A 26,358-nucleotide genomic window follows, 5' to 3' on the forward strand; every position below is an offset into this window, starting at 1 on the left:
TGGGTTGGATATATTTATTTTCTCAAGTCATTTCCAGTGCAAAATAGACCTCCAAATAACAAAATAGCCACAACTATATTGAAAACAACAACGCTATCTCTAAGTAAAGCAGTAAGCTTACAGAAAAACACTTTGCAATATAGAAGCCTCTGAAACTATGACATTAGTATTCATGAAATAAGCTCAAAAACAATGATAATTAAGATAATATGTGCTATTGCAGTTCATAGGAATTTAGCTTGAAAATTGATCAAGTAGTGGCATTTGCAGTCATGTGGCACATTATGTCATTCTATGTTTATGGTCATATGAAGAAATAACGTTAGTCAGGAAATGCTTATTAAGTTTCTGTTTAATGGAAAGGGCTTCAGAAAAGTTTGTTAATACATTTCTGAAATTCAAAAGACTGGAAAAACAAGGAGTCATACTGTGCTTTCTGGTAACTGGGTTCAGCAGCAATCTAAATGCATGCAATGACTACACTATATTTGAACACGGAGGTACTGAAAATGGTTTGAAATGCCAACGACTCTTCTGAGTAACTTCACCATAAATAAACATTTACATAGCATAGGATTTGGCTATCAAATATACAATGCTATTTCAAAATAGAATAAACTTTCTACAAAGCTAGTACAAATGGATTTCAGAAATAACTTTCCCCAAGTACTATATGTCACATCTATTTACATGAAATACAAAGTAACAGAACCCACATAACCAACATAAATTATATTTTGTGCGTCTATTTGTTTCTTAGCATGCTTTTTCAGTTCTAAAAGATTGTCACAAAAATAACATTTCACAAATGTAAACTGATTCCTTCAAGGGGTTTTTGTATGTGGTGCTTAAACTAACCCTTTCTTACACTTTCCTATTTACATATTTGGACCCTCACAAACAAACAAGCATGTCCGTACTTCACTGCATGTAGGGTTTAGTTGATCTGTAACAAGAAACACTTTGCATTTCTTAGACCTGCAGTTTGTTTGTTTGTTTCTCTTTTTTTTTACCACACATAAAGCTGACAGTCAGCATTTTCAAACTGGGTACCTTAAACAATCTACGGCAACATTTCTAAAAATCCCTTTGGAAAACCAAGCCAATAAAATCCTGATGGGAAAAAAAGAAACATTTCTTAGACGTGGAGCTAAAATGTAAGAAACCGTGACAACAAAGCTCAATTGGACCATGATTTTCTCCCAAAGGTACTGAAAAACCTTTTAAACATAACAAGACTACAGCAAATCATACTGTGATAGGTGTAGTAATGCAGCTCTGTGAGGCTGTAAGATCTCAAGGTGAATTGTGGGCAGGCACGTCAGACTGCAGTGACTTTATGTTGGTTAACTAAAGATGAAGAGGAGCTGACTCTAACCAAGGGGGGTTTCATGCCTTAAATATCATACACTAAACCTGAATTGGCAGGTACATAGTAAGCCATACCTGTATGTCTTGTAATTGCACATTATTGGTATTTACAAAGAAATGCACTGACACCTACAAGAGGTGCAGAGCAAGACTGACAGGATAACGTTTGTGGGTGACCGTCATCATTTTGCTTCATGGATAGATGTATATATTTAGTGAACTACCTCAATGTATGCCATTATTATCAGAGACGCAAACAAGCAATAGTTAAACGAACATGAATAAATAATGGTTAAATAAAATAAAACCCAGTATAGTGCGCATTAATAAACAAGACCTTCATTCTGTCATGTTGTTAAAAGAGAAAAACATCATATTCACAGACACAGAGGGGGAATGACAGCACTAGCATACATTTACTGGACAGATCAGTCCTTGTGTGGGCTCCCTGCAGGTCAGCTCATTGTCATCGATGCTTTCTATCTCAAGCGAGACTGAGCATGTCATTCTCAGTCCCTCTGTGCACATAGTACCGTCTAATCAAACTTTCCATATGTTTTTTACTAAACTGTTAGTTGTATCACATTTAAATCACTCCAGTTTAGTCTATGGATGTGGCAGGAAAGAACGAAGGCTGGTCTGAAGCAGACGTCCATCCTTGAGCAGATGTTACCCATCCGGTCAATATCGGACAAGAGCTCTCAACAAGCTAGCCATCGCTAGTACCACTGCTGTCGCTGCAGTTAGAGTCACAATGGAGCTCCAACCTACCTCACTCCCCTGAGAGAAGACATGACAAGAGCAGTGTTAGGATGACAAGAGCAGTGTTAGGATGAGAAGAGCAGTGTTAGGAGTCGATAGAGAATTTTTTTCTCTCGTGGATGAACAACACTTAGTTCTGCATTTCAGGAAATATGCATATTTGTTTTCTTACTGACACTGACTCTAAAGCCAAAAGCAACACATTGCATCTTGTTTGTTTAAACCACGATCAATTAAGTTACAGGGGTTACATGCTTTTACTGTTTCTTGACGTAATGCCAAGCACTTAAATGCCACATCTGTCTTCACTGGTTGCAGTGAGGACCTCGTGACTGCCCCCAATACCACAAATTACTGTTTATGAATTTTTGTTTGTGTATAAACTGAACCAAAATGATAAAGTGTGTTCTTTTGTGAACTTGAGACACCCTCGTTGGCATATGTCTTTACAATGAACTAACTGTCTTAGTCAAACTATCTCTCGTTTGGTTGTAGCTTCATATTGAACGAGGACGTATTATGCTCGTTTTAGAGTTTCCCTTTTCATCTGTGTGTCTTATCACCTTTTTTGTGTCTTATCCTCACAGTTGCACAAGCTATCTACCACAGAAGACAAAGCTCATTTGTGGCCCAGGCTTTTGTTCCACTGCAGATCTACATCAACATGTACGACATTTGCATAATGCCTGCCAAGTCGGGCTGTGTGTACTTTATATTTAAGCTGACACTCTTGTGTACTGCACCCTTAAATTCAGTACTGGTACACAACTAAATCTTTTTTTTTTTCCTGGCTTTGTGTAACACTAACAAACCCAGAAATTATATATATATGTACTTGTACATAAACCATATATATATATATATATATATATATATTAAAGAACAAAACTTTGGTATTCCTTTTCTTATTTTTTGGATTTCTGAGTTTATACCATCAACTTGAATGAACAGGTCACAAGCCTCCACATGCTTTGTAGTACAAATCAAAGCAGATTTCAGGTTTTATAAGGTCACACCTGACGTGTTGTTCAGACATTGTGTGGTCAGCATTTTTCAATGTGACGTTTAAATGGAGATAGTGGGATACGCCTTAAAGTAAGAGGCACATAAATGAAGCATTTATCACAAAATGAGGACTAGAGGTCCTGCGGCAATGTACAGAATGAGAAAAAAATATTTTGTGAATATTAAAGCATGTAAAATTCTACGTGTTTAAACTTTCATAACAGTAACACAGTCAATTCAGTGTTCTCATCTAAAGCTTAGTAAGAAAGCATAAAAGCATATTTCCTAAAATTGTGAAATATCGCTGTTAATGACTTATTCACTGGGTTCAAAAGGAACATTTTGTTGTAATTTGCCAAACTGGCCACCCGTCCAATCATGTTGACCTTTTAGAAATAGATTAACATTTACTGTAAAATGATATCTTTACACTGTCTTCAGTCACTCTAGATTTCCAAGCCATGTTTGGAGTTATTTCAGTTTAGACCCTCCCATGCCAACTAAATTAATCCTGACCACAAAGACTCCCAATAAATACTGATAAACGATTAGTTCACCAAAATAACAAAGGATCTTATTTGTTTCTGGTTTTATTCACTCATGCAGATTCTATCAGGTCATTGTTTTCTATCAACACAGCATAAATGAATGCAAAAAAGCAAAACAAAGCAGAATTACATTCCAAAAAGCACTACATTAATGCCTATGACTGTTGTTTTCTTTATTGCCCATAAAGAACAGGCAGAACAGTTTGTTAATGCAATAATTAATTTGAACACTTAATCACTGTTTCTTTGGGTTCACTCCCTATGAAGAGTAAGTATTTCTGCTTGGATTCTTTGAGAGTTCTTTTACCAACTAAAATCACAAAAAGTGTCTCTGTTGTCAAACAGCTGAAGAAAAGTTTTACATGAGATGGTACAATTTGTTAAGAAAATTCTGAATTTAAAGAGTAATCAGACTCATTTTTTTCACACCATCACTTCACCTCTCAAAAGCTGACGATAACTGCAGCTCAGCTTTGCCAGATATTAAAAGAGGCAACTGAGATGTTGTTTTCTTTGTAATTTGGGTGAACTAATCCATCATGTATGAGTAAGAACCATTATGCTTCAGACAGAGATAAACTCCTCCCATACCTTGCTCTCTGGGACGCCAGCTCCGACAACCAGCACCAGACCACAGCCACAATTACAATCATTCCTATGAAGGGGATGGAGAGAACAGGGTGCTCAGATGGATGGATGAATCTCTGAGGAGGGAGCAAAAACAAACACAAGGACCATGGGGATGAGGGGGATGAATGAATGGATGGACTGAAGTACTCAAATAATAAACACACATAAGGACAAACCACAAAAATCAATAAATCAAAAGTGCTACATGGTCTATGGCTGAGATTTGTAGTGAAAGGGTGGTGATGGAGCGATTTATTTTTCCTATTAAGCAAACAATGCATAACTTTATGATGACATTCACATCAACTCAATGCGAGTATGTGTGCACAGGATTGTGTGGCATTTATTGTCAGTGTGTGATGCTATGGTACCACAAATAAGAAGACAGACACACAGCGTGAATGGCACGACAAGCGAATGGAGGTGTTTTAGTCTCTCTATCCTCATTTCATTTTTAATTTGTTTTGATGACAGAAATTTGTTAGGCTGAGAGGTCATGGACATTCAGATAACAAGGACAGTGTCAGAGACAGGCACGGGTAGACAGTTTGACACAACGCAGACACATCTCACCGATTCTGTTGTAGACAAAACACAGAGTTTTAGTTCTGTTTCTTTTGGGGTTTTTTGTTTGTTTGCTTTTGAGCATATAGGGCCTTTTTTTTGTTTTCTGCTGACCTTTTCGCCAAAAGGTGTCATATTTTTGGGATTTCCTTGATTTGTGAACGGGCATTTTCCCCTGTCTTATACATTGTAAGGTGTCCACTCCTTTTGAATTGCTATAAAATGGAAATGAACCAATCAGTCTGGCCAAAAAGCCGACCTAGAAAAACTTGATGTCATGACAATAAACTAAATAAAATGCTGTTGATTATTGAGTTAAATTTCTCATATTTGAAATATAAATGTTATTGGACTGCATTTAGTGGCCCAATATCCTTTATTTTACTTGAACTTTAATGCTATTTTAAAGATTTGTGTTTTTGTCCATCAACAGTATTTAAGCATTGTTGGGAGACAGAGAGGTCAGGACACAGACACAGTCAGGGGGACTGTTCCCCAGCCCAGAGCAAACAATAAATACTGATATGGGCTGACAGGCCAGGTCAGTTCATATCAAAACATGTTTGACTACAGTATGGGACACATAAAAAGTGGGCTCAACATACACAAGATGTAATGTGACATTTGTCATGTGTAAGTTTGCAAAGCAGCTAGCTGCAAAGAAAGAGTGTTTCTTTAACCATGTAGAAAACACAGCAACAGCACTGTTTTAAGAATAAATATATGTCACATCAATTAACTGAGAACCAAAGACCTAATTCAAGAAAGCAATCATAAATACACTACAAGACAATAACATACATGTTCTACTATTAATCATTAAGAGTTGTGTAGCATTTGAAATCCCTTTTTCGATACAAACCCAACACCATTATATCCTTCACATGTGTCCCATTATGGCTGTGGGCCTCAGCTCCCTCACCTGAGTCCCCCCTGACAGCTTCTCCAGCTCTGCCTTGCAGCGCTGTAGCTCCTCCTCCAGCTCTGCCCTTTCTCTCTGACTGCTGTCATACAGTATCTGCAGCTCCTGCAGCTCCATCTTCAGGCCGTCACACTGGGGGACACACAGATCAAACACTTTAAAGCCAAACATTTAGGATCTGATTGAATCAAAACCAATTTTCCAATATTTTCATCTCAAGACATTGCATAGCCACTAATTCTTCATACCTCTCTCTGAACCTGTGAGGCCTTCTCCTCAGCCTGCTTCAGCTGGTCTCTCAGTGAGAAGATCTCCCCAACACCTCCGTTCCAGCCTGTGGGCGTCATTGGCTTCCCATCAAATGAAATATTCTTTTGGATCGAGGCATCCACCAGGCGACAATTCTCAGATTGGGCCATGCTCATGTAGCTCTCTGTTATGACCTCATCTGAGCCCATCTCCATAACCTTACCCTCTGTGTCCTCCACAGTATCTTCCTCTTTCAGTGACAGGTAGACACTAGAGCTGTAAGTGGGTGGAAGGGAAAGCTCAAAAAGGGGCACAGAATGCTTTGGTAATTTCCCTTATCAACTAACAGTCATGACTGGTATTTTATCAGATTAAAAGGTAATTAGAAACCATTTTTGTATTGTTACACATAGCATGTAGATTTCTCATACTCAAGGTCTTATTATCAAATGGGAGTAACTGGTTTGCCTTCATTCATATTTCTGCCTCAAGCAAACTTTCAATATTCTTCTGATGTTTTTAATACATATTCTATTTGTCTATCAAATTTTGCGAGACACTTTAAAATACCTATCTTATAGATATTTGTGGGCTTGTTTCAAATGTCAAGACATAACTTCCTAATTGCTTATCTGCTCATCACCAAGGAGCCTCAGCACTGCAACATAATCCTCTGTATAATATTACAAACTGACAGCAGCGAATAAACAGGTGGCCAGTATTTTTTACATGATGCATGGCTTTGGGGGAGGGGACTATTCCAGAGGGTATCCCCTCCAGCTGATCCACTGAGCACAGCTCATGAGTGAGCAGTCATCGACCTCTCACCATGTCCTCTGTCTCTGCAGCAGCTGCAGCCTCTCCGAGAGACGTCTGTTGTCCTCCTTTAGGGTCTGACACTCCTCCCTCAGCATACGGCACTCCTCCTTCAGGAGGTCCACGTCACCTAACAGAGGAGAGAAGTTCAGAGAGGAATATATTGAAGAGCCTGCATTCTGCTCTTGTACATAATATTATCATATTTTTAGGGAGTTGGTACATTCTACACATTATTATTCTCAAACAGTGCATTGCTTCAGGGCCTTCTGTCACCTTCTATCTGAAATGCTGTGTTTTCACTCCTGTCTCTTAAAAATTCATAACCATAGGGAGCAGAAATGCTCCACTCAAAGGGAACTTGAATACTGTTGATAATTTTGAATAGTAAGTTCACCCATCAGTCATTTTGGTTGAATTTTGTGGAAAAAAAAAAAAAAACTTGGTATAGTGTTCACATGTCTTATCATAGCAATTAATATGAATATAATTGATGTGACTTTAAGTTAAGTTAGCTCAAAGCAGCAATGTTTAAAACTCTTTAAATAAATCTGAAAGTTGTTTTTAGGAAAACGAGCATTTTGGCAAGCAAAGCTAACATTTAGCTAACTAAGCTGACGAACTGTTAACTTCAAGATTTCAGAACTAAAACTGTTACGACAACAGATATTTTAGATGATTGGGAAACCAGCGCAATGTACGGAGAGAATGCTACCTACGTAGGTGACATAGCAGGGCGTTCTGATTAAAGGAATTTTGTAAAGCAAAGTTTCCTTCGCTAACATTTCCAGAGCAGGGAACAGGGCAAGTAATGTTTATGTAAAATGTGGAATGGAGCTAAAATCTGCTCTCAATGCCATGCCAAGAGGCCAAAAGGCAGACAATATGCAAAAAATGTTACGCAGTGATGCAGATACATAGGAGAAGAAAATCCTGGACTTTAAGTGAACTGTTACATGTTCATTTGTTGAACAGAATATAACACTTCAGTGTGGCTTTCAGCCAAAAAGGCTACAGTGTAAAACAAACTAAAAACAATCATATATTCTCTATATATTGTCTTTAATATTGGATGACGGTCAGTGGAACTCATTTCTAACTTATTTTCTTGACTTATCACCGTCAGATCAAACACTTATTAAAATACTTAAACACCTCATCTGTCTGTTAAATGTTATGCTACAGCAGGCAACTGCCTAAAAGGAAAAAAGACCAGAACGAAGAGGAAAGCGTTAAGCCATGTGTATTAAAAGGGAAAAATTAATTAGCGTTGAGGTAACCATTTTTTTATATAAAGCTACTTCTCCTGAATTAATGTGTTTATTCTGGCATATAAAATGCATTGTGAGTGATGTTTTCATGCAAGAGCAAAGCGGTTTAAAAGCATGAAACTCCCTTCTGTCCAACCCGAGGCTCAGCTACTGAACCCAGCAGTGATATCATGTGTTGGAAGTGTGTGTCCCTTCCCATCATGACCTCATGTTACTGGTATCCTAACACACACACCACTCCCTTTGCAACATACAGCAATCACATTTGTAATCTGTGATATTGAAACCAACAGCTGATTTATGTTCTTGACTGCAGGATGTCAACACGATGTGAGAATAAGGCCATCCATAACATTGTGTTTTGTTTTCATAGTATCAGCCAAAATGACTGATCACATGTTATTTGTGTGTGTTGTAAGCTGAATAAATTCAATAGTATAGGGGACAGTAAGTCTTTGCATTGGGCCGCTGTTGACACACAGTGTGCAGATGCAGTGTTTTTGATGAAAACCCCCTCCTTACTCTAACTTTCTTTAACTGCTCTGTTTTTTTGTCTTTTTGCTCCACACTGATCTTTCCCCTCCGTCCTCGTGCCTCACCCTCTCTCCTCTCAGCCTCCCTGCGCTGGCTCTTCATGCTAATCTCAGCCCTCAGCGTGGTGATCTCCAGCTCATACTCCTGGGTCTCTTCACTGAGACGCTGCAGCTCAGCCCGCCGGCGACATAGCTCCTCCTGCAAGGACGCAATGTCGTTTTCCCGCTCGGCAGCAGCCTCCTCCGCCGCCTGCTGGAGCAGGAGCACCTCCTCCTGGGCCACACGCAGCTCCTCCTGCGCCTCGGCCAGCTCACTCTCCTTCTCCTCCTCCAGGCTGTCCATCTCCTCCTGAACAGAGCGCAGCTGGGCTGTGGGAGGAGGAGGGGAACGTTAGCTTTTCTTTATGGGTGATGTGTGGGTGAGACTGCAGTGTCAGCCTGGGTGTGCACAACATTCGTGTGCGTGTGATCTCACCTGAGGTTCGCAACAGTGGGCCTGCCTGTGTTTGTGTGGAGGCGGTGTGTTCTTGCATGTGAGTACTGTTTGAAAGAGGAGCTGATGTAACTGAAGGTAACCGGCTTACCTTTTTTTTCAGGAAAATATTTAAATTATTAGTTATAAATTCAGGAAGGGAAAAACTCTCTACACCTCTCAGCAACTTAAACATTGCTAGACTTTTGTTTACCCACTTTTTTAACTATTGGCTTATATAATTTCACAAACTGGCTATAAAACATTGGGATCATTTTTCTCTTTTACTTTCTGTATTTGTAATTAAGCATGGAGTTTTGGAGTAATTGCATAAGTAATACAGAGCTAATCTGTGGCAATTCAAGCAATTATTTTTTCATCTCAACAGCTTAAAATTTTAATTTTCTTGATTCTAATTCTGGTGCTGAGTATTTATTACAAATTCTAAATATCACAGTGATGGGGAAATTGTTTTCCAAATGACAGCCCCTCTTACAAGGATGCATAATTTAAATTCCTTCCAGCTACTCGTTCCCACCTCAAATGTGGGATTCTTCAAAAATGTATAAAAGTTGTTTTGTCAGAAAAATTGAAAGAGCAATATTCAGTTTGGGAAAGACAAAAAGAGAGGTGGGTATGTAATTCTGACCAATAAATATCACTATAAACATGCCCACATTGATCAACAGGCAATATATTGTATCTGGCAAAAAAAAAACTGAACAACAGAAAATCCACATAAGATAGAACTTTCACCAATAGATTTACAGCTTCAGAGTTTGTATGTTGATACCTTGTAGGTTCTGGATCTGCCGTGTGAAGGCCTCAGCCTGATGGGCACTAGCCAGACGCTCATCCTCCAACAGACCTGATGGACATGTAAGGAGAAAACTGACAGTGAGTGCGTTTGTGTGTTGGGGGGGGTGTTTAGAGGAAAAAGTCATACCAGCAGGTTAGTAGAAAGATGACAACAACATAAACCATTCAAACTGGAGGCATGACTCAAACAAGAAGATATTTCTGTTTGCCTGTGCATCAAATACATTGAACAGGATGTGCAAAGATCACCAGTATTGATTTGTGAAATGTTCCACTTTTGTTGCATCTTTGATTCAGATTCAGAAAACTTCCAAGAAGGAATTTGTTTGCAGTTAGGCCGGTTCGTTAAAAGAAAAATAAATGGTGAATAAAAATACTCTCAGACAGGAATCAACAAACAACATCCAAAAATACAAAAATACACAAAAATAAATAAATGAAAATAAAAAGTGAATAAATTATAAATCCATCCCACTTGTCACACCTAAAGCGCCTGAAGGACAATGAAAATGTAAAAGCATTGTTACAAAACAGCTACATTCAGCATTCTTCAGTAGCTTGACATATGAAGGAATAAAATAATTTGCATATCTATTTGTTCTATGAGAGGGAGCATAATAGCGCCGACCAGAGGGCATAAGGGAGAATTCCCTCGCCAGTAAATGGTCGGCTTGGCTAATAATGATTTTAGCCTTCTGTTCTGCTCTTTTCTCCCAGAGAGACCTCAGGTCCTCCTGCTGGGCTTCAATAATCTTAGAGCAGACCTTAACAATACCATGCAAATTATTATTCTCCTTAACAGATAACCCTTTAGAAATGTAGAAAGAAGCCATGTTAACAAACTCTCAATGGAGCACTGATAAAAAAAATACTGCAAATCTTACAGATACCAAAGGTTAAGGAGCCTCCTTAACAGGTAGACTATTTGGTGCTTAACAATACAGTTTGTGTTCTCTTCAAAAATTTAACCGTGACGCAAAAACTGTTCCAAAGTTTATGTTTATGTTTATGTATTTAGCAGACGCTTTTATCCAAAGCGACTAGTACCTGCAGTTCTGCACTATTTGTATCTATTCACTGTGAATTATTCTGGCTTTATGTTCAACATAACCTTATTGAACTTATGATGATCAATTCCATAGTTTTGGTTACTAAGGAATTGGTCATTAACAACTTTCAAGTTCAACAGAAAAAAGTCTGATTACTTTTCCCGGCTTTTTGTTTGCCGCTATTCTTGGGCTTTCTATTTATTTCCTGTCCCTTTAAGTGCAGTGTGTGTCATGTCAAATAATTTCCGTTGCATGCTTTCAGGCCAATTCACCAGAAGTTGTTATACAGCGAGTTAAATACAAAGAATGATCTGCTGAGTCAACATAATCTTGAGCTCAACTAAATTCTAGGAAACACAGTGCTGTGCAAAACTTTTAGGTTTTAAAAGTCAAGATAGGATACATTTTTAAAGATTACAATCTATAAAAAAATATTATCTACGGTTTATGTTCACATCTAACTAACATTTCATGCAGCCATCCTTGTCTTTGGCTCTTTAGACACTGAAGGTCGATGTTTGGGGCAAGACTGTGATCTATTGTTTTTAAATACAACCAATCATTTTTCCTGATGTGGAATTGATTGAATTTTGAAATGCTTTTTCAGGTATGAAGTCTCCAGAAGTATCTTATGGATTAGGAGCTTGAACCTGTGTCAGTTTTTCAGATATGTACACAGTTGTCCAGCGTTTTCATGGAAAGATTGTTCCACCATCTTTGAGTAACTTGCCACAACTCTTGATTGCTTCTGTGCCCTGGTGTCACTGCAGATTGACTCCATAATGTTGAGATCAGGGTTCTCTGGGGCTTGCACCATCTGCTGCAGGATTTCTTGTCCTTATTGTGGATGAATATGTCTTCATGGCGGCAGAATTATTTTGGGATGGATCAGATGCCTTTTTGACAGGTACATGATGGAAGAATCTGAGTGCTTTAATACGGTATCATATACTGATTTCAACATCCTTGACTTAGATTGCCAATTAAATCACTACAATACTTTGGTTTATGGGCTGCAAAACTACCACCTGCAAAGGCTCTAAGCTGATTCAGTTTATATTTTAGTTGATATTTTAAAGGCTTACATAACATTTTAAACACATTTTTATCTGTTTTCTTGGCGATTGCCCATAGCAATAAGCTACACTGTTTCTAAAAATACAAGTTTTTCACCATTTTAAACGTAAGTACTCAGTGTTGTAAGAGTGAAAAATTTAATCCATTCACCCAGGGGTGCAAATCTCAAAGAAAAACTACAACATCTGAATGTTTCAGCTGCCAGTAAGACTGTTCACACAGTGACTTGACCAATAGTGATTTCTCATTGTGGTCTCAGTCTAGGACGTTCAGTCTAGAAGCTTCCCCCAGCTGGCACACAGTTGTATGAGGAATGCCCCCACCACTGCCAGACAAGCCACTGAGCTCATCACACAGTCAAATGCAAACGCACTCATAAACACTTTCTGAGCTCTATGTGGCCTCATACCAATGGCCTTACTCACTGCTCATGTCTCTGAACATTAGGCTCATCATTTCTAAGGTGTGATGCGATTCTCTATTCAGTAACTATGAACAATTGGCCATGTCAGTGACTGCACATTAACCTTTGAATGTCCAACTACACTGTCATGGTCAGAGACGTCTCAGGCAGAAAGTTAAGTTGTTCATTGGAGAGAATTTCTCGGTTTTATTCCATGTGCTTATTTTTCTCTCCAGATTAAATCCTTCAGTCTGTTTCTTATATGTCTGTCTACTTTGCTTGTGGGTCTGGGTGATCATTTTACTCATAGCTTAGAGTGTAGATATGGGGGGACGTGGACTTGAAAATTGCGTATGGAGGACACACTGTATGAAAGAAATTTGCAAGCTGTACTAATACAACAAATGAGTTCAAACTGCACATGCATTCCTGAGACGGGCTCTTGGTAATAACGTTGCTTTTACAATGAATGTCTTCGGAAATTAAGAGGAGAGAAATTATCCATCCATTTTCTATACCCGCTTAATCCAATTTAGGGTCGGGGGGGGAGGTACACCCTGGAAAGGTCACCAGTCCATCACAGGGCCACACATAGACATATGGGAGGAAGCCAGAGTACCTGGAGAGAACCCACGCATACACAGGGAGGACATACAAACTCTACACAGAAGGGCCCAAGCTTGCTGTGAGGCGACGGTGCTAACTACCACACCACCGTGCACCCAGAGAGAAAGAATTTTGTTGCAAAATCCTCAAAAACATAGCTAAACAGTTTTTGATAAACTGTGGGAGGCCTTTGGTAAATCTTTTTCTTATGCTAGCAAAGTAAAACCACAGATTGCAGTAACTGTAATCAATCAACAGTAATTAATCTTCAATTGCTTGATCCAATAAATAGAATTTTTTTTTCATCTTGAAATAGAATTTTCTTTCAAGAGACCTTTACTTGTCAGTGGCATTCCTGTTATCTAGTCAGGAAAAAAGTGGGTTTAGACTATATGGATAAATTATTTTTAAAAAATCACAACACAATAAAATGTATCATAACATGAAAGTAAGTTAGGTTTTTGAGTTAAGGCTGGATTCCTCACCTTGCAGCTCATGGAAGCTCTCCTGGTGTTTGTTAGAAGTCTCCCTGGCTTCATCCAGCTCCAGTAGCAGTTGCAACACCTGGGCCCTCAGCTCCTCCAACTCCTGCTCCTCTGTCAGTGGCTCTTGCTCCTTCCTCCTCTTCTCCTCCCCTTCACCTTCCTCCTCCCTCAGTTTCTTTTCTTCTGCCTCATCCTCCTGACACCTCTCCTGGTCCATCTCTTCCTTCTCATTGTTCTCTTCCAGCACACCTCGTTCCTTGGCTGTTATCTTGTTGTCCATGATGGGGCTGCTCTCAGCTTTCAGATCAGAGGGGTCATCTGATGGAGAGATGACACAGACGTTATAAATAAAAGGAGGCCTGTTAGGGATAAAACAAACTTCTATCTCATTTCCTAGATTCTGACCAGCTTGTCCTTTCTTTGTGAATCAACAGCACCATCTTCTGATTCCTTTGAACACCAGCCTCTATTCTGCTCATCTATCCCAATTTGAATGCTACTAATTCAAACATGCACTACAACTGACAACCCTAATATCTGATTAGAGCTTGGATGGTGATTTTTACCTGCTTGTGAATCCAACTGTTTGAAGAAGATGGGTACAGTCTGGTTACAGTCTGGTTACAGTCTGGTGTGTAATGTTCATGTTTACCAAAAACACTATCCAACATGTTTTAAAGCCAAGTGATGGACTCTATTAGACACAAACATCACTTAACTTTACATTCCTCAATCTGTGCTGTATTATTAAATATTTGACCAGTAGGTGGAGTGAGTTAGCTGACACAATGCGGCAATAGAAGGGAGGAGGGGAGGTGGGCCAGTATGCTGAAGCAATCACTATGACTCACCACTCAGCAATGCACTGCAAAGTCCATAATAACACAAGCTACCACTCATAGTAAGACAACTATGGCACACATGTCTCTCATTTTACACTGTCGTTTTACATGATTGTCTGAGGTTTTTCTCTTCCTTTCTATGTTTATTTGAAGGTGTTGCTTGTCATCCTGCCAAAGCCAGATCAGGCAGGATGACTGTTGTTTGTGTCTGCCCTTAAAACCAAATGAGACACTAGATATGAAATAAAGCAATGCAAACAAATTTGATTGAATCTTAGAAGAGCTGTTGCTTGCTAATGATGTGCAGAGCGAAGCTGAACAAGAGGACTAGAGGGAAATTCAGATTTGAAATTCTTTCCCATTAGTCAGATGAGACACAGTGTGAGGCATAGAAGCATGAAGCTGAATGGAGCTTATATGAGATGTTTTGTTCTCAGCAGCAATTTTAAAGGTAAAGGATCACTCACACCACTTTCAGTCTCATTCCTGGAAACCCTGCAAGCACTACACACACACCAACCTGCCATCATTTTACTCGGACTTCTCAATAGCATGCTCTGTGGGGTCAAGTCCATCTCAGAAATAAATCAGTTTATAGCTTTACACATTTGTGACTGAGTGGTGTCGAAGTGCCTCAAAACTCCTGTTTGCACACAGAAAGCAGTGCGATGATAGAAGAGGGGACTAGAGAGATGACATGAGGAAAGATGGTGCAGCAGGGGACAAAGTAACGCCTTAACTAGAGATCTACCTAATTAAGAGTAATGCACACCGGAGTAACTGTGGCTCTGGGAATGCTTCCATCTCTTTGGATAATTATTTCTCTGCTTTATTTCCTCCTTCACAAGATGCAACTCTTTCCATCCCAGCCGTGCACATGTAACATTTTTCATCCATTATCTATAAGAGCCTTAATTCTTCCTGTCTCATAATAATGTTAATTTAAGCTATGCAGTCCCTGAGAGGAATGGCAGAGGTTTCATGAGTGCTAGGCTATTTTGTCATTAAACTTTGATGCTGGTGTAATGAGTTAGTCATAAAGAGGAGAGCTGGAGCACTGTAGCAGGGAGAGACACAGAGCTGCTTGTATAGCCAGCGGCAGCTAAAGGCCATCAAGAGACAAAAGACTTCCCACTGACTATCCCTCAGATCCAAGTCCTATAGGATGTCTCACTCAGGGTATAATTCTCTGAGAGATTTATTTGAAGTGGTTTCTGCTGTACTTGAGCGTCTAAATTTTAATAATGCAGCGTCAAGTCTATCAACATTTAAATTCTTAGTTTTGTACACACGCTTATTCAGCTGCATATTCACGCTGCATTCAGTTAAGGCAATCCTTTAGTACTGGATGGATGTTCTGAACTTCTTTTTATGGCATCTTTGCAATCTGAACACATAAAAGGCCACATACATCAGCCCATAACTCAACCACCACTATAGTTCTATGCTTTGTGCCGTCTACCTTATTGTTAGAAGCTCCTTAAAGAGAGGTTTTAACTTTTGGGATAGGATTCGCAGCACACTGTAAATGGCTGACTTGTGCGTCAAACTTCAGGCACCTTTCCAGCATCATTAAAAACTGCAGTGTTCAGGCCCCTCCTAAGTGATGCTCGTAAATGATGATGATTCAATACTGAGTAACAACAGGCTGACAAAAACAAACTTTAAAGAAATTTTCAATCAAAGCAAAAACATCTTGCAAATGAATGTCATCCTTGACAGCTGTCACTCAGGTCTCTGCTCACATCACAGCACTGAAACTGCTCTCATGAGGCTTTAAATAACTTATAATAGTGATTCGGGTAGTCCACCAGTCTTGGTGTTATTAGATCTTATTAGATCTGTAGATTTGTTAATTACTTCTCAATATATTGGATACATGGGCTCTCAGGAAAATATATTATGTGCTTCCGTTCATACTTAAGATTAAACATTGTGCTGAACTATGACTTTCAAGTAAGCTAAGCAGATAATACCCAGTTCTGTCTAGTCCACTTACCAAACAGCCATAGTCCTACAGACTTGTGATGTCTAAGCCTCAAAAAGTAAATGCAACAAGATAAAGATTAAACTGCACCAGTTTAGTTAGAAGGCTGGTGCTGACAGAGAGCACTAAAACCCAAAACCCAAGTTAAGAATCTCAGTGCCCCACCAAAGCTGTAATTAAATCATCATTCAGGGATCTTAAAAATATAGCTACAATGAGAACTATTATGTCAAAGTAGATCTTATGAATGCTGAATTTCTCTTTGGGTGAACTTTTGTAAAGCATTCCTTGCTGGCCTTCCCAGTAAGTCCATTACATCTCATGCAAAACGCTGCTGTTATGACCCTGACAAAAGCCGGGGAATGTAAACCCATTACTCCTACACCAAGATTCTTACAAGAGCTTCCAGCTGAATATTGCTAAACTGAATTTAAGGCCCCAGTATGGGACTGAAATATATAGGAAACATGCTTAGAGAGAACAAGTGTGGAGTGTCTTTCAGATTTGCCAAGATGGGTCAGCTGGTTGTGCCCCAAGTTCATATTACACAAGGTGAAATGGCTTTTATTTATTATGCTTCTCTCTGTGAGAAACAACTCCCTTTGGAATTTAGGTTAGCTCCAGCAGAGGTCATTTTTAAAAGCAAACTAAAGGCCGTTCTTTTTCCCACTGCTTTTAATTAACAGACCACCTTCTCTCCTGTGTTTATTGAATTTATTGCAAGAATTGTTAACTATGCATTTTATCTTATTTCATGTTAATGTTATTTTTCTCTCTCTACTTAATATGAAGCACCTTAAACTTGTTTTGTGCATTAAATGTGTGCAATATATATATATATAACAAAAAACCTACCCTGACAATAATTCTTCTTCTGAAGGAAGCTTCCTCACCTAACCTTGTAAGTGAATGTCAAAAACATTGTGCAGCAGAATCAGCCGCAGTGACACCTGTGATCACTCCACTGCACACTTGGCACAGCGCTGGTCCTCAGTCACGTGGGGATTGCATTAGACATGGATGCCACATGCATACGAGAGCGGGGATGGACTGTAGAGTCATCTCAGGGGCGAAGTGACAGCTTCAGAGAGAGGACAGCTTTATCTGTGCACAACACATTCCTTCCTAATCATTTTGAAGCAAAGCACAGTCACTATGTTGGTGCAAATGTCCTTTAGAAAAGAGCCAACAAGCAGGCCAAGTATTCTCTGTCAATATCCCCAAATAACTGAGATTGATTTTCAACATTAATGAAGTGACACAAGACCTTTGTTTTGCTTCTGATTAGGTGCTCAGTGAGGAAGTGAGGAGTGTAATGAATGTATTCTGCAGAATTAAAGATCAGAGCAAGGATTTATTTTACCTTAGATCATACAAAAGAATTGTTCAAAAAGAAAAAGATAGTCCTGGTGTTATGAGATACAATAATGAACTATGGCTTCTAAATGCTCTTTTCTACTAGGTAACCTTAGATCCTGTCATTCGTGTGACTGTTGCTTTGACATGTACCACCCACCTGTACATTGTTGTAGATGAAACACACTCCATTTCTACCCCTTCCACCCCATAGCAACAGCACTCCCTGGCAACAGCAGCCTCTCTCAGCAGGACAAGGACCTCTCTAAATCACAAAATAAATAACCATGACAGGCTTGAGGAAAACAGGGTCGAAGATGTTGAGTCTAAACTCCTTATCATGGACCTGCAAAAAGCCCCGGAACAAGTCTGATCCACAGATCCCAGAACAAACCAGACAAAAATGATAGCTGCCAGCATCAAGGACACCAACAGGTCCAGGAGCACAAGGGGAACTGATTCTAGCTAACATACTCAAGAGACTCAAGAGAAAATTTCAACAACAACTCAAACCTAAATCCTTTTATAAGTCAAGCAAACACCATAAATAGCCAATTTTGCACCTAAACACTTTGCATCAGACCGTAGTTTAACTGCTCAATTTTTCATAACTGAAGAACATCTACTAAGCATGCAATGCTCTACACTGATCATCTGAGTCTGTTAGCTTTATCAAACTTGTTGAATAGATTATTGACGGGTTTTATTTTTTTAAATGATTAAAAAGATTTGGTTTGAGCTTTTTCAGGCTTTCCATTCGACTAGACCAGCGCAATTCTGTATCACAGCTGATTAGCAGCAGGATATGTTGGGCAGCCACCGAGCATTTAGTGAGGCGTGAAAACGCAGATGTTCTTCAGTTGTGAAAAAGGTGAGAAAGTAAACAAAATTTACAATTAGATTTACAATAAAGCATTCACTTGAATTGCTATCATTGTTTTAGCTTTGTGTAGTGTAGTGTTAGATGGCATCAATTCACTCTTCTTATGGCCACTGCATACAGCAGTGGCCACATTCACTGTTGTATGCTCCAGTACTTTTTTCTATGCATGATTATGCAGAATTTTAGCCTGAGTATGGATGTAAGTAGTGATCTCTGAGCCCTACTTCTGCTGAGCTTATACACACTTCATAGTTTATGTATGATCCTCCAGTCATGTTTTAGCAGCATATGTTCAGGATGTGTGTGTAAGTCATGAATCTCTGTGTAGGAGGCCATGCATAATGCAAACCACCCCCTCCTACCCCAGCTTCGCAACCAGCCCAGCTCTGACGTTTCCCCCTGCACTGGCACACCACCTCAGCAACACATAATACAGAGGAGGGAGGGGGTGTTGGGAAAAAAAGGAGTAGACCATATGAGCAAAAAAGGCACAGAGGGGAAGACAATAAGGGAGATGCAAGGTAGGAGAAAGAGTCGTGATTTGTCCTGTGAGCCCACATATTGCTCCCATCCTCATGAAACTAATAAGAATCAGGTGCAACTATACCCTCAGGTTCATCCCTATGGTGACCCCTGCACACCAACAACCAAAGCTTCAACATATGGAAAGTTTCTATGGTAATAAAGCTGTGCTTTCATCCAAATGTTTGGACAACCATGGAGACCTTTCTGTGTGTCATTTGGTTTTTCTTTTTTTTCAAAAAGTGCAGCGATCTTATCAGGTGCACCTTTTATGGAGCCCACTCACTTTGGTCACCTTTAAAGAAGAGCTGCTGTTTCCAAACTGTAACTTACAAGTTTGTGAACAGCGATAAACAGGAGTGGAGCTCCCTTGAGGTGAATGCGAGTTCATGTCTTTCGCTGTACTTCGAGCCTGAGAACTCTAGGGAGCATGAAGAGTAACAGTAACAAAAGAAAAAACAAGAAAAGAAGCAGTAACCACACACACTCAAGAGCTGAACTGAATTAATCAGGCACTCTGTTGGTTAAATGGAAAATCCATGTTTGCATTTTCAGAAGGAAATAGGGGAAAAGTGGGTCAATGGAATAGAAAGGCATTGCAGAATGTGCTACAATCTGGCCTCATTAAACGAGCATGCACAAAAACCGTGAGTCTGTAGGTGATTTATTCAGGGAATTTGTTTTTATATGAATGTGTGTTGGTGCAGTGTGCATAGCTATTGCATTAGAAGATATGAAAATGACAGAGACCAAAGCATGAACAAGGGATGCGGTAATAATCCATTTGATCACAAACCAATGCCTACAACCTGAAAGCACTCTCTCTGGAAGGTATGACATCATTTTAACCACTGTGGGAAGAGGAGATACCACAGCTCACCATGAAGTTGCAAAATCCAAAGACAATAAAGACTCACGGGGTGAGAGGAAGTGTGCTAATGATAGGTCTATTTTGCCAAGCATTTCTGAGAGGGATGAGAAAAGTTGAATATATAGAAAAACAACAGTAAAGAGCTACATGAGTTTATGAGCCTTCTCTTTTCCCATTTTTTAAGGCATGCTGAGTTGGGACTGCTTTGAACACATTTTTTTCCTTTAAATGAAGCACTTAAGTCTGACAAGGGGAAGCGAGGCCACATGTCCCACTGCTCAGGCCTGAAATAGAAGGATGTGAGACGCCAAGCTGAGGGTGGAAAAGCATGCAGCATTTGTTGTCATTTGTTGTTTCACTCAGAGGTTTCCCACATCTACAAAGTTTGTCTAGGCAGCAACTTTGCTGTTTATTAGTTCCAGAGAGCCGAGAGAAATCCTGTTTGAGTACCTCTGGGAAGTACCACTGCTGATGTGAATTTTGCAGCATAGGGGTCCAACACAGAAGAGAGGCTGAGGGGAAGGGGGAGAGGACACCAGAGAAATGCTGTGTGGGCTAATGGCACTGGCAGGTGCAAAGGTCTGTGTGTGAGTGCATGCGTGTGCATGTGCGTGTGTGTGTTGGAGGGTGTGTGGGCGCTGGAGAGAGCAGAGGATCGCAACTGTAAGAGGGAGAAGAGAAAGTGAGTGGGAACACGGAGAGAAGGATGAGAGAAATGTTTGGCGACCTAGCGTGTCAACCAGTATCATATCATGTTATAAAAACAGTTTGCACAACGTCTGATTGTGTTTTATTGATTAGTAGGAGTACATGTTCCTATAAGAGCATCTGTATTCCCTGTTGGTACATGTGGCAAGTGATTTTAGAAGCATTTTTTCATGGGTGTAGTGGGATTTATTCCCAACAGGATATGGGAACTAGAAAGAAGTCAACTCCTTCTGAGAACTCAGACGAGCCCATGACAGATGTCTAGCCAGAGCTGACCTCAGCCAGGGCAGAACAAATGTACTTTAATCCATTTACATTCCAAAGACTATGTAATTCAGAATGATACAAGTTAATAATAGCTGTTGCTAGATCTGCTTTATGTTTGCTGTAGGATCAGGATCCACACTACTTATACTCTTGCCATCACCAGATGCTAAATTTCCAGCTTTGCCTCAGGCTGTGATGAAAGGAAAGAGGTCCCTGGAGTTAAGATAACAGGAACAGGCTTGCTGGGGAGGAAGAATTTCTCCTGAGACAGCATCCGTGTTATGATGGTCAATACACAGCCATCAGCAGCGTAATAAGGAACATTACTCTCTACACAACTGGCTGTATAATTCATATGTTTGAGGCTTTACAGGAAAAAAACAAACACTTTTTTTCAGTTTAGGGTGGGATATCTTACATCCTTTTTTATTTTTACATTAGTTGTTTTCATACTCTGTGCAAGACATCCATACATCAGCAGAAATGCACAACTTCATGCTTTTATTGCTATCTATATTCTGAAAGGTCTTAAATTTGGTTAAAATAGTTTTGTATTTATCATCCATTGGTTGATTTATAGAATAGTCTTTCCATAAAAGTATGGTAAAAATCTATTTCTCATGGGTTATTTATGGTATCTTTTGATTCATGGAGTGATAATGGATAAGTTATATGAGATAAGAGATCCAAAGTCCTTCTTTTTGTCTAGAAAATGTTAGCCAAATGAAACTCAAGAGTTCAGAATGTGGCTTTAACCATTGTGCATATTTCTGTTGTGATAGCTGTACAAGTCGGCACATCATTAGATGGTTTAAGCCTCCTTTTCATATAATCTTTCTTTCAAAGTAATCAGTTGGTAAACTTTAGTTGATACTTCTATACGTTAAAGACTTACAGACCAATGCACAATGTCAGACCAAAGACCAATGTCTCCCCTAAAAATATATTCTTGCAAATAAAATGTTTCAGATACAGGGCATTACTTCACAGGAGTAGGAAGCCAAAGTCATGCAGGCAGGCTGCTGCTCAAACTGCTGTTGACCTGTCCTTCTCTCAGAGCCCCTCCACACCAATAAACATCCTCTGAGCAGTGTCCCTCACAGGGCTGCTCATTCTGCACGCCCATTCAAAACCTGCGGAAAACAAACATCTCTTCCTTGTTGGGACATACGGAGAAAAAAAAAAACATTCCACACATTCTTCCCTGAACACAGCTCTGATTTTGCATAGTGCAAAAAAAAAAAATCTAATTATAAGATGCATTGTGCTTAATGCAGAAATAAAGTAACAAAGCAAGCTGAACTACAGCTGTTCAGCACAACCAGCACCATACAAACAGAAAGGATTCAGAGCTGGACTAAATTAACATCAAAGACTGCATGACACTTTTCATCAGTTCTGAGTCAGCTTCAGAATAACATATGCCTCTCACTTTAACAGTGCCAGGACTAATGACTAGGCCTACATTATTTACTGCCTTTGGCTGCTAGCCATTCATTACCTGGCAGTGTGTTGCCTCCATCAAACGTCCACAGATGCCAAATCTGACCGTCTGTCAGACACGACAACAGCTCCCAATATAAAGACTGGCTCCCACAATAATCTTCCCACCAGGCGATCGCCTCTCACCAGCCTTACTTTTCGGAGTAAACACTCTTTCTTAGCAGAGAAAAGCATCAACCTTTCCGGCTGATCCAATTTGATCTGTTGTCCACCGCAAAGATACAGCCACACGACACGAAGTCACACACACACACACACACACACACACTGAGAAAAGAGCTGCACAGACCTGTAGAGTCCAAAGCCTCCTCTATGAGTGGAGGTAAGCGCAGTCCATCCATAGCCCCCCTGAAGCTGCAGAGAAGAGGGAGAGACGGAGAACGCGAGTGGGCGACAGAGGGTCAGAGGCTCCGCACGCCCACCTCCGCTGCAGTGAGACAAACACACGGAAAGTACTGAGCTCGGTGTCAAGTGCTCGCACACACGCACAGGCTTCTACGCATATATGCGCGCGCACAAAAAAACAAAGCTGTACCTCGAGAGAATCTGGGAGGGTCCGGGGAGCTGAGGCCTGAGCTCTGGAGCGTGGGAGAGATGCCGAACAGGGAGGAGGGGAGGAGCAGAGTAGAGGGAAGGATGCTGTTTTGCCAGACGGCGAGCTGCTCAGACCTCCCCTCTCTCCCTCCCTCTCTATCTCTCTTCCTGCCTCTTACTCTATTTAGTGTTTACTATTTATGCACTTTTATTTTAACTTCATTCCCCTTTCCTTGCCTCCTCTCATTGCTTTCCTCTTTTACCCCCTCTCTTTTACAGACTCTTACTATGTATAGATACAGACACTCAGTATAAAGCATTGAAAATGGCCCATCTATAGAGGCGCATATATTTAATGTTACTAAAAACAATAATTCAACAAGGAGATATTTGAAATGCTAATTTGTTTAAATTGTCAACAGATATCATGTCATTCGTGAAGTAATTACTCTGGGGGACTACAATTACTTTGGGAGAAAAATCCATCTCCGAATCTATGATTAAAATGCTTCAACAGTGACAGCTGCAGGGCAGAGGAGAGGAGAGAGTCAGTTTGAAGCGATGTTGAGGGCAGATGAGGTTGTACTCTGTCCTCAGGGCACAGTTCTCTCATCATTTTAACATGCTTGATGTTTTCTTCTTTTTTTTTTTATCCCCATGCTTCTCAGTTGTTGGCAAAAGAAGAACATCCTCCCTAACCAGTCAAACACTGCACTACAGTTGATTTCCAAAATGTTGCCATAACTTGCACTAGCTAACATAACAGTTAAATTGCTGTTGTTTTCTCATGATGTTTCAGGGAGTTACACCCGAAAAGTGTGCATGAGTCCAGAGGGGTCAGTGTGCACAATGTTCTGCAGACAATTTATGCACTGTTCAAGATGTTGTGACTTTGCAGACTTGGCTGCTGCCTTAAGTCATACTGCCTTTCTCTCTGGGTGCGAGTCTAATCTGCATATATGAAACAGTGTCCTTCAAGTGAAGCATTGTGGCTTTTCGTGTCCTAAAGAGTCCTTGTGTGTTTACATGATGTCTACCCGAGGCATTGACTAAAGGGTCAGAACTGATAGTGCTGTCTGGGCCAAATTTTGCATCATCTACAAGCTCCAAATAAAACACAAAGAGTTGTCACCTTTAGTTAGAAATTTGAACATCTCTTAAAATGTGGGGGATTTTTGGACTGCAACAAACAGTTTGAGGTGAAATGTATGTGCCTCAGACAATAGATTACATAAAAGTGGCTCCAGAACATTAAACGCGAGTTTGCAGAGGGCATTCTGATATTAACTTTAATAAACCCAGTTAAATGGATTGGTCCAATAAGTCTCGAGTCTAACCTGTTTGTTTGACAGAACCATTTGGTAAATGGTGTGGAAAACTGTTTAAAAAAGGAAGCCACTTTCTAAAAATACTTACCAAGTGACTGGGAGGAGCGTCAGTCTGCCAAAGTCACAAGTTAACTCCAACCAATGACATTAACCACACGTTACCAGCAGAACCAGTAAATGATTAAAAGCCGCCATTTTTTAATCTCATGCCACCTAAAACACACCTGTAGCTACCAGTATAATGTACAGCTGATTTATGACAACCGAGACACTTCTGCCCGGGTTACTCTCAACCCCACGGAGAGTGAAGAGTTTAGGGTATGCAACCAATGCATAGTTGTTTGCCTGTGATCCCCAAAAAAGCTAACCGCTGGAACGACACTACACATATGTAAAATGATGATTGGTTAAAAGTTGGCTTGAGCCAGAATGAAGCCATGGATAGCAAATTTCTCCAGAAAGATAATGAAGTGCCAAAAACAACAATGAAGAAGAACAGGTGAAAAGCACAGACAATAGCTGATGTGGAAAATCTGACTAATCTGTCTAATCTAACAAAATCAAGCCTCCATGTAAAATGTTGATTTTCTCACTTAATTTTTCATGGAAGTGACCAAATTGTGAAGATTAACATGCCTCTTGATAGGAAATCCTTTAATCCTCCTGAGTTGTTTGAGTCACCAGCTGCCTCTGATCTAAAAAGTAAATGCAAATCTTAGCTTTTCAGTGTTTCTCACCTGATTTATTGAAAATACTCAAGCCAAAGGCTTGAATGAATTGTCAAAAATCAGCAAGGGCAATGCGTTAATTTCAAATTGTGCCAACTGTATTAATATTTTATCAAGTGAATTCCAACTCACTAGTCCAGTTTCTACTAACCAGCATGGGGATGTGAATATATGTCATGACGCGAGGGAAGTGATAGAGAGCTAACAGATTTCTAAAAGAAGCAAAATCACAGGACCAAAACATTTGCAAATTCCTGTCTCACATCATGTCTCGTCACTTTTGTGAGCACACACATACACTCACACGGTTCCTCATTTACTCATGCACATTTTGCTCAGGGCCTCGAAGCCAAATTAATGTAACTATAATGAGATTAAGGCAGACTGTTGCAGTGGTGGCTGACAGCTAGTGTTGCAGATTACTGATCATTTCCCCTCCATTGTTCATTTCCTCCCCTCCTCTTGCTGAGTCTTTCTCACTCTCTGTTTACTGCTAATGAACAGTAGCTCTTATGCTATAAACAACCACAACACCACCCCCTCCATTTTTATCATACTCTTCACACACATACTCTTTATCTCTGTCTGTCCCCCTCTTCTTTCTCTCAGCTGCTTTCACATCTGGCTACTTCTGTAAGCAACCAGAAATGTGAGGTGTGCCGCAATAGTCTGAAAATGTGCCAGCAGAGAGGGGAGGCCAGGCTAAGCCGTTGTCCGTCTCTGCAGGAAGATATTCATATCACAGCATTGTCAGAGAGCAGGAAGGGCTTTGCAAACACACAGACACAAGCACACAATATGCACTCAGACATTCTTGTGCGCAACCTGGCGACATGTGAAAGAGGAAATGTTTAAAAGAAAAGCAGAAGTTTCAGTAGCGGAAATAGAAAGAGTCAGAAACCTGCGTCTGGCTATCAGCAAGAGCTTGTTTGTAACAGTCACAACCGACAAGTGATTTTTCAGAGAAGGACAAGAGGAAGGATGGGATAAAACTTACCATGAAGAAAAGAGTGATGTCTGCTTACAAGCACTTCCTTCACTTCCGTGTGGCTCTGTGCAGCTTTGCTCAGGCAGCAGTAATCCCCAGACAAGGAGCTGAAAACAGGGAGACATCTCTCAACTTGAAATCGTCCCACACTCTTTTTACCACACACAATGACACCCCCCCACACACAAACAGACACATACACACAGGAAGGGAGAGCTGTGGAGAGGAACGGCTGACAACACATGACAGGGTGTTGATA

The 26,358-nt window shown here is 40.1% G+C and overlaps 1 protein-coding gene across 7 annotated transcripts; it reads right to left on the reverse strand.

Moving 5' to 3' along the window:
* LOC140307306 (uncharacterized) lies at nt 1–26,358 on the reverse strand. Of its 7 annotated transcripts, none has more exons than XM_072386123.1 (10): nt 26,109–26,142; nt 22,811–22,948; nt 13,583–13,900; nt 9,937–10,011; nt 8,738–9,040; nt 6,880–6,997; nt 6,051–6,327; nt 5,803–5,934; nt 4,278–4,390; nt 1–2,151 (listed from the first exon to the last, which is right to left on the reverse strand). In XM_072386123.1, exons 2-10 carry the CDS (start codon nt 22,860–22,862, stop codon nt 2,139–2,141), a joined length of 1,401 nt encoding a protein of 466 aa, XP_072242224.1. In that variant the 5' UTR covers nt 22,863–22,948; nt 26,109–26,142; the 3' UTR covers nt 1–2,138. The 7 variants fall into 7 exon arrangements, 6 of the variants coding, with proteins under 6 accessions (XP_072242224.1, XP_072242223.1, XP_072242222.1 ...); XM_072386122.1 differs by lacking the exon at nt 26,109–26,142 and adding an exon at nt 25,263–25,303; XM_072386121.1 differs by lacking the exon at nt 26,109–26,142 and adding an exon at nt 23,057–23,167.

The sequence above is a fragment of the Leuresthes tenuis genome, unplaced genomic scaffold (assembly GCF_036924035.1).
Source record: "Leuresthes tenuis unplaced genomic scaffold, fLeuTen1.0.hap1 SCAF_5, whole genome shotgun sequence".
Lineage (NCBI taxonomy): Eukaryota > Metazoa > Chordata > Actinopteri > Atheriniformes > Atherinopsidae > Leuresthes > Leuresthes tenuis.